This window comes from Nannospalax galili, unplaced genomic scaffold (genome assembly GCF_000622305.1).
Source record: "Nannospalax galili isolate Female #2095 unplaced genomic scaffold, S.galili_v1.0 scaffold589, whole genome shotgun sequence".
NCBI lineage: Eukaryota > Metazoa > Chordata > Mammalia > Rodentia > Spalacidae > Nannospalax > Nannospalax galili.
The window spans coordinates 1,020,976-1,030,333 of record NW_008360324.1 but is presented as its reverse complement, the minus strand read 5'-3'; the positions used below and the strand labels follow the sequence as shown (position 1 = coordinate 1,030,333).

The window sequence follows — 9,358 nt, the reverse complement described above, 5'->3', positions numbered from 1 at the left end:
AAACCTGGGTCTTCTGCAAGAACCACCAGTGTTCTTAACCACTGAGCCATCGCTCCAGCCCTAGTTTTAATTTTTTAATATTCTTGTCCTTTAACCATTGTATTAACTAAAAACATAGGTTTCTTACCATGACACAGTATTACCATATTTGTGACTTGACTCTACCTTTACGGTTAGTTTTCCATGTTCTCATGTTGTTAGTTACGACACTGTGACTCAGCTTGAACTACTTTTAGCATCTCCTGTAAAGCAGGGCCCATGGTATTCTGGTTCATCTCTAGGACAATATAGTCACCAAGTGAGAACACCAACCCCTTTCTGATTTCCGTGATCTATGTTCTGCCTACTTCACTGAACCCTTTCATTTCTGCTGCTGACAACTGTGTGATGTGAAAGATGATCTCAGTGAGCTGAGGCAAATCAAATTAACTGTACCCAAATACATAATAAACATTTATTGTAAGGGATACTCTCTTGGTATAGAACCTTGTGCACAAGCCCTACTTCTTAAGAAAGAGTAATAAGCATGTCCATATATATATTACCTACTGGCCCTTTTGTGCTAGGTCATCAATTAAAAAGACAAATTGGGACTGGGGATGCAGCTGAGAAGTAAAGTGCTTGCCTAGTAAGCACAAGTCCCTGGGTTCAGTTCCCAGCAGTGGCAGAGGAAGAGGAATGGGGCATAAATTAAAAGATTGCAGCCGGGCATAGTGGCACATGTCTTTAGTCCCAGTACTGGGGAGGCAGAGGCAGGCGGATCTCTGTGAGTTCAAGGCCAGCCCCACTACAGGGAGACCCTGTTTCTAAAAGACAAAAAAATAATAATTAATTAATTAATTAAAAGATTGAAAAAAACCAAAAAAACACCTTAGCCAGGCATGGTGGGACATACGTTAAATCCCAGCACTAAGGAGGCAGAGGCAGGAGCTCTGTGAGTTTGAGGCCAGCCTCGTCTACATAACAAGTAACAGGCCACCTGGGGCTGTGGGGCACCGTTTCAAAACAAAACAAAAACACCACCTTTTTCCATATTTTTAATTACCATTATTGCACCAATACGGCATACGCTTTATATACATATATCTTAAACTTCATTTATCAATTTTTCAGCAATCAAATACATAATATATTATCATCTCAAAGAATACAAAGAACACAACATGAAGACTGAGAAACTAGGTCTCCCGACAGTCACTAGTGATTCCACAGACTTTCCTTAGTGTTTTTTTTCTGGAATTTTAAAATGTTCTGCTATGGCTCTACAAGCAGAGCTGCCTGGAACGGGAGGCAATGAAAACAAAATGGACCCAAGGTCAGAAAAGTTAAGAAAGTCCAGGAGAAACAATGCATTTGAAACTAAATATAAGGAACCTCTTCAGTCAGAATGTACATATCCAAACGGGTGCTCAGGGAAGACTGTGCACCCACCCACTCTGCCCTCAAATTACCCATTAACAAACAGAACTGATGGTACCCACTGATGTGAGGACAGGGAGTCTATTCACAGCATTGTAAAGGAATGGTGGGGCAGAGGGAAAGGAAAGTAGTGGGACAACTTGCTTTTAAGATGTTCTAGCTGGTAGGTACCAAAACCTGGGCAAAACCTGTCACAGGTAAAACTGTGACTCTCCAACCTCCTTCAAACACAACATTATAATAGCAGCTTTCTTTTGAAGAGCTCAATGGATTGAAAAAGAAATGTCTACGGAAAGGGGAGAGATAACCAGGCAGCAAGGCAATGTGGGCACTGAATGAGAGTTAAGTGCTTTCAGCCTCTGTTCTACAGATCAGGTTAAAAACCTTAACTGTTTAACTTCAGGTTAAATAAGGGATGAATATAAATTAATGCTATCCTTCAAATGCAGCCAACTACATAGAGTTCCAAGAAATTAAACACTTTTGTGGAATAAAACTTAAAAAGCACAGCCCCTTAACCTCCGTCATATCAGAAATATCCACTGGTCAAAGATGCTACATAATTCACCACCCAGTAAAGAACAGTGGAGGTGTCACCAACACAGCCCTCTCATCATAGAAAGAGACATGTAAACACAAGGAGGGCAGTGGAGCTGCACCCAGCACTGGACGGTCACTGAGCAGGGTCAGTCTGAAAAAGGCCTTGCAGAAGAGACCCAGGACACAGATCTTTCTCCAGACCTACCCCTATCGCTATTCTGAATTTATAAATACTCAGGCCAGCCTATCCACTTTTACAGTCTTCGGTTAGTGGAAAAGAAAGTTTCAAGGTTTTTGTCTCGACTGAAATTGCTAAACAGGGCTTCACAAAGAGGCACACAAGAGTCATGGGATGATTCCAAAATAAGTTCAAGAATTTAAAAGATGGGAAAATTCTTTACAGATGTTAGCAATCCTTCCCACTCAAAAGGCTGGCCTTCTGAACTCTGCATACTCAGCCACAGTGTGGTAAGATCCACTATTTCCCTGCCTTGGTTATAAGTAGGAAATAACAGATACTCTCCTGCCTGTGCAGCAAGTAACAACACAGAAGTGACCAAGAAATCAGCTTGAATGCAATGAAGAAGCTATGAAAAAGATTGTCCACTAGTTCTGGTTCTGGGGAATGAAGGCCTTCCCAGCTGCCCTCATAGAATGGTGTCCTCCAGGTCATTTTCATTCTTCAAGTCTGTCCTTAGTGTCTGGCCAATGCTATTCAAAACTGGACCCAGTTGGATGGTTGTGGTGCCTGGTTTGGAACAGAGCTGCAAGACAAGACAAAGACAGAAAGCCAAAGGCACAGCATCAGGGTAGCTAGTCCATTCTTTTAAAATATTTTATTTATTATTTTTATTTTATGTGTATGAGTATACTGCCTGCCAATACGTAAGTGCACCTGTGTCGTGCAATGCCGGCGGAGGTCAGAAGAGGGTGTCAGCTTCCCCTGGAACTGGAGTTACGGATGGTTGTTAGCCACCATGGGGGCGCTGGGAACCCAGGTCCTCTGCAAGAGCAATCAGTGCTCTTAACCACTGAGCCATCCTCCAGCCCCATAACTAGTCCATTCTTTATTTGTCAGTTTCAAGAAACCACTGTCCAGAATTCCTGAAACCACTCTTCAGAGAAGCGTAAACTATCCCACTCAAGCCTCACCCTACAGCTTTCTTCTCCCACTAGTCCCAGCATTCCTTGGTTTCCTTCCCTAGAACAAGACTCCACATGCCCTGCAAATCCCGTGCCTCCCCAGATCAAAGCTGCCTCTGACTGCACATCTTCACTCCCCACATGAGGGGACAATGGCTGCACTGAGCCCCTACCTGGATGCAGTGCTGAAGTCTCCCCACAAGTCACTGCTTGTAGAAACTGGAGCTGGTGCTGGTGTCGTGACAGGAGCAGGAGAGTCCAAATCTAAAAGGACATCTGAACAGAAGGTAAGAGGGAAAAGAAAGGAGAAACACTAAAACACATGCTCACATGGAAACTGCACACAAATGTTACACCTTTATTTGTAATCATGCAAAACTGGAAACAATCCAGATGTCCTTCCTTGTGTGATGGTTAAAAACACTGGTAAATCCATATCATAAAATAGTACTCAGCAATAAAAAAGAAAGCTCAATATATACACCTTGGATGAAAAGCCAATCCCAAAAGTTCCCATTTATATAACACTGCTGAAGGAACAACTTTACAGGAAGAGCAGATTAGTGATTACCAGGGTTAGGGATGGAGATGGAAGGCAAGGAGGGAGACACGTATGGTTACAAAAGGTGACACAAGATTCTCAGTGACGGAAAAGCTGGTCTGTAGCCTGACTATGATGATGGATCCATGAACCTACACATGATAAAACTGCACAGAACTAAAGTCACGCATGCTAAAATGTACACATAAATGAGAGCACATAAATATGAAGCCTGAATAGAATTAGAAGATGGTTTCAGTCAATTTTCTGATAGTGATATTCAACAATAGCGCTGTAAGATGTTGTAAGGGACACTGAAGACACACAATTCCTTTCATTATTTCTCTTTCTTTCTTCCTTCTTTCCCTCCCTCCTCCCTCCCCTCCTTTCTTTCTTATTTGAGACAAAGCCTCTGAAAGTTCAGGCTGGCCTCAAAATCGCTATGCTCTTTAGGGTGACCCTTGAGTTCCCACCCATCTTGCTTCCACCTCCAAAGAGCTGGGATTCCAGGTGTGCTCCACCACACCTATTTCCTTTCAGTTTTTTAAATTTTATGTTTGAATTTATCGCTTGCATGTATGTAAGTGTACCCATGGTGTGCAATGCCCAAGGAGGTCAAAAGAGGTCATCAAATCCTCTGGAACTGGAGTTAGGATGGTTGTTAGCCACCATGTAGGTGCTGGGAATCGAACCCAGGTCCTCTGCAAGAGCAACCAGTGCTCTTAACTGCAGTCATTTCTCCAGCCCTCTTTCAGTATTTCACTTAACTGTACGTGAATCTATAATTCTCAAAATAAAAGGTTTAAGTTAAAAGAATAAATCTTCAGGTGCATGGTCACAATATTTAAGGCCTCTCACTCACACTCTCTCCTTAGATGAAATATAACTAAGTGTATTATTAGGATAATTAGGCTACTATCTCACCCAATAAAAATTCCAACTTAGAAAAAAGAATTTTTTTAATTTTGTTGAGTGGCCTTTAATCAGCATTCTAAAGGCAGCAGAAGCAGGCCTATCTCTGTGAGCTTAAGGTCAGCCTGGTCTACATAGCAAGTTCTAGACCAGCCAAGACTACATAGTGAGAACCTGTCTCAAAAGAAAATAAAAAATCTTGGGGCTGGAGGTGGCTCGGTGGTTCAGAGTACTGGCTACTCTTGCAGAGGACCTGGGTTCCCAGCACCCACACAACAGCTAACTCCTTAACTACTCTTCCAGGGAATCCAAAGTCCTCTTCTGATCTCTGCAGGCACTGCACACATATGGCATACAGGCAGGCAAAACATTCATACATATAAAATAAAAATAAATTTTTTTTTAATCTTAAAGTATTACTTCTGGTGACACTATGCAAAATAAGTAGGCTACAATATTTTTACCTCTAAAATTCCAGAAAGAGAAAGCTTAGCCTTTGTAATCAATTGAAAAAAAAATCTGCATTATCCAATATCCAATATATTAAAAATTCCCAAGAGTCTCATGAAGAGGAACCAGCGAGAGGCAGGCAGAGGACACAGAGGGACCAGAGGACATCGAGGGGGCAGTAAGAGAAGGGAACAAATTACAATAATGCATAAGACACGTGTAATAAAATGCCATAAAGAAATCCATTACTCTGTTGCCAACTTTAAAAATAAAACAGAAAATGGGCATGGTGGTGCACACCTGAAATCTCTGCACTTGGGAGTCGAAGGCAGGAGGATCAGGAGCTCACAGCTATCCTCAGCTACACAAGTTTGAGGCCAGCCTAGTCTACAAGAGACCCAGTCTCAAAATTAAAAAATAGTAAAAAGAGCCAGGTGTGGTGGCACACACCTGTGATCCCAGCACTCGGGAGGCAGATGCAGGCGATCTCAAGGCCTGCCTCTGAGTTCAAGGCCAAACTGGTCTACATAGCGAATTCCAGGTCAGCTGGGGCTACAGGGAGACCCTGTCTCAAAAAGACCAACAAAAAATCCTGGGGCTTGGCAGATCGCTCAGCAGTTGAAAGCACTGCTTGCTCTTGCAGAGGACCTAGGTTTGGTTCCCAGTACCCACATGGCAGCTAACCATCTTTAACTCTAGTTCCAGGGGATCTAACACCCTCTTCTAGACTCCACAGGCATTGCACACCACAGCTATACACACATACATACACACGTACATACATAAAATAAAAATAAATAAATAAATTACTTAATGAGCTCTAGACCAGCCTAGACTACACAGCAAAATCCTCTTTTTTTTTTTTTTGAGAAAGGCAGAGGCAGGTGGATCTCTGTAAATTCAAGTCCAGCCTGGTCTACATAGGCAGTTCCAGGCCAGCTGGGAATACAGCCAGATCCTGTCTCAAAGGGGAGAAAAAGGAAAGGAATTTATTTGATTCCTAATGGCCTCATGGCCTCATTTTTCAAAAAGAGGAAATATAACTACATGTTATATTACCTGTTTTTCCTCCAGATAGTAAGGAAAAACACAAATTTTATTTGGTTGCTTGATCAGATTTTGCTTTTCTGAGAGTCTAGCTACACAGTTCAGATTGGTCTGGGACTTATCTAAGCAGGCAGGCCTTAACTTACGATTCTCCTGCCTCAGTCTCTCAAGTGCTGGGCTTGCCCATGTGTCCACCACCTGACTGGAAGAACACAAATGTGCGCACAAACCTAGATGTCTCCTCCTTTTTACTGGATGGCTACACAGTGCTTGGTAGTACTAGGCACTGCCCATCATTTTCCTTACCACTCTGGGGTAGTTTTTTATCTCCATTTTGCAGCAAAGAAACTGAGTCTCAAAGAATTTAAGCTGGTGCGGTGGCACACACACATAATCCCAATACTTGGGAAATGGAGAGAGGTGAATCAGGAGTCTGAGGCCAGCCTGGACTACATGAGAGAGGTGATGGAGGGAGGCATACAGTACACAAATAAATAAAAACAGATAAATAACTTTTTTTTTTGTCTTTTTGAGACAGGGTCTCCCTGTAGCCCCAGCTGGCCTGGAACTCGCTATGTAGACCAGGCTGGCCTTGAACTCAGAGACCCCCCCCGCTGCTGCCTCTGCCTCCCACATGCTGAGACTAAAGGCATGTGCTACCATGCCTGGCATGAATAGCTTTGTTTTAAAACTTAAGTAATGTTTACCAAGTACATTCAGACATGAGTAGCAGAGCCATAGCCACCATCTTGATCCACCTGGCTCACATGCTTCCACACCAAATAGAGGAGGAAATGGTCTTCTGAACAACCACATATTTTATGGCAGAAATCCTACTAGGAGCCAGTTCACCAGAAAAACTCTGACCCCTTGCCAAATTCACCCTGTCAGTACCAAAAGGAATTTCTTAGCCAAAACATCAATACTCCTTGGTCAATGGCTACTATCCAATTAAACCATAAGATAAGGTTTTTCAAATTTAAATACTAGATTTACCTGCATCACTACCTCCATGGTTAGATTTTGGAATGGGCGGTGGGGTGACATGATTGCTGATGGCAACCGAGGAGGGTGGGGGAATCGTGACCTTGCCTCCAGGTGGAGGTGGGAGTAAGCTTAGACCCCCAGCCCCCGAGGTCCTGGGCTTAGGAGCACCTCCTTTCTTGGTTGTAATGTTCTACAAAAGGAAAAAGGAAGGGAGAAAGCGGCATGTCACAAACTTACAGAATAACAGGAAAAAAATATTTTTGAAAATCATACTCACCCCAATACTCAACTTGATAGTCTGTCCTTCCTTGAAGCCTAGATCCAACTTGGGACGATTATCCATTTCCTGAGATTCCTTGGATATCTCAGATTCCTGCTTTACCCACCTTTGGGAAAACAGTAAGTTATCTTAGCTTAAAAAATCCCTGATGCCAAGTATAACACACAAATCTGGATATATTTCATTTAGATAAACTGGGATTGCAGAAAGCAGAGAGAAAAGAAAGGCCAACCGGGGTTCAGTTTGAGGAACCACAGAATGCCTATCAGACTTATCCCTCCCAAGAAGAGGGCATCCAGCCACCAATTTCCAGCCGCCATGCAGCTGAGCACTGTGCCAGCATAGATGTGTTCGTTACTGCTCCTGCAGGTTCCACTCGTGTTTTTCACAACTTCAAAGTCCTGAAGTAATAAAGAAGCCTCTGCTTGAGGAAGGAAGAGATGGTGTGCAAGGTGCTGTTCACTACAGCTGCGCCCAAGTCAGGTGGGCACCAAACACATCGGCTACTTAATGCCAAACCAAGCGGGCAGCAGGCTCTGCGAGGACAGGCCCACTGCTACCGCAGGCCTCCCTACTCACCTAAAAGTAAGAGTAGACCCCCGAGAGGTATAAACAAAAGCATCTACACAAACCAGTGACCCACGGATCTAGAATATATCACAGACTGTATGGAAAGAAAGCAATAGATACAAAGAAGACAGTAACACATTCATAACTAACTAAACAACCTGGCAAGAGAGACAGCGCCCACTCACTTGAAATGATCTTGCAACGAAACATTAAAGTCGAAAGCATCTCCCCGATCTGTGAAGCCAATGCCAATGAATGCACTGCGCCCTGTGAAAAGGAGGAGCAGTCTGAACATTTGTTCCCTATGACAATTTCTGCCTAATAGAAATACATGTTACCCTACCTACAGAAAATCTATTAAGTATTTTGTCACAGACCAGGAGTCATCAGATACCATAAAGCCCAAAGGCCAAATCCTGCTGTAAAACAGATTTGTAAATGAAGTTCTATTGAAATACAGCCACATCAACTTGGATATATAGTGTCTGTGACTACTTTCACACTGCAACAGCCAAACTCTGTTCAGCAATTACAGCACAGACTACTTGGCCCACAAAACCAAAACTATTTATCATGTCTTCGGTTCTCTCTGTTATATAATAAACTAGGAAGAAATGATTGAGAATTAATGCCCTAGAAATGGATGGTTCAAGACAGTCCCACCACAAACCACCACAATGAGCATGTGTTCTTTTGTTAAATAGGCATTTTGATTTATTTAAGTCCTACTTATTAATTACCACATCTTGAATGTATGTTCCTATCTATTACAAATGTTGATTCTTTCCTTCAGTGACCACAGTTAAGTTTGAAGAAAAGGGAAGAAAAAGCTAACAAATGTAAGAGAAATGTCACTTGGACACAATTTTAGTGGAATACATTAACTACTTCCTAAGCTTATCCCGCCAAAAATCCCAGTACCATCCCTTACCAGTACCATCCTGAATCCGGATTACAAAGTAGCGGCTGGAATCTGTCACCGTCTCCACAGCAATGCCAGGATACTGCTCTACGGGTGCCTGAGCAAACAGCTCCCCTACAGGGGAGAAAGAGATCTCTTTAAGCAAAAGCAGCAGCAAACTAACTCCATTTGACAGGTAATTTTCCACCGTCGTTCCCAACCTGAAGGTACTTATAAAAGCACACCAAACCAATACACTTAATGCTTTAAGGGGTCACCTGCACTTTACCTGAAACTTTATCTTCAAGTTTGATATAGGCAATCTTCCCTTTTGAAGTGATTCGGAGGCGACCAGTCCAATCAGGCTGGTCTAATTTCCAGTCAGATGCCCTAGGACAGGAAAACGGGAAGCCTGAGGTCTCAGGTGCGTTTCCTTTTTTTTTTTTTTAATGTTTTATTTATTATTTTATGTGTATGTGTGTATTGCCTGCATGTAGGTAAATGCACCCATGTCATGCAATGCCCACAGAGGACAGAAGAGGCTGTCGGATCCCCTGGCTGGAGTTAC

The 9,358-nt window shown here is 42.8% G+C and overlaps 1 protein-coding gene across 2 annotated transcripts in view; it reads right to left on the bottom strand.

Annotated features, from left to right (window-relative positions):
• Positions 1 to 1,022: 1,022 nt before the first annotated feature.
• Positions 1,023 to 9,358, bottom strand: part of Necap1 (NECAP endocytosis associated 1) — a 16,251-nt gene continuing 7,915 nt past the window's right edge. Inside the window, exons 2-9 of one of the 2 annotated variants that reach the window (XM_029559819.1) lie at positions 9,080 to 9,180; positions 8,821 to 8,925; positions 8,075 to 8,156; positions 7,317 to 7,425; positions 7,049 to 7,229; positions 3,276 to 3,378; positions 2,855 to 2,962; positions 1,023 to 2,723 (exon numbers count right to left, since the gene is read on the bottom strand). In XM_029559819.1, coding sequence (XP_029415679.1) covers positions 2,893 to 2,962; positions 3,276 to 3,378; positions 7,049 to 7,229; positions 7,317 to 7,425; positions 8,075 to 8,156; positions 8,821 to 8,925; positions 9,080 to 9,180 — 751 coding nt within the window. In that variant the 3' untranslated portion in view covers positions 1,023 to 2,723; positions 2,855 to 2,892. The remainder of the gene's footprint in view (positions 2,724 to 2,854; positions 2,963 to 3,275; positions 3,379 to 7,048; positions 7,230 to 7,316; positions 7,426 to 8,074; positions 8,157 to 8,820; positions 8,926 to 9,079; positions 9,181 to 9,358) is intronic. The other variant, XM_008825334.2, reaches the window with a different exon arrangement.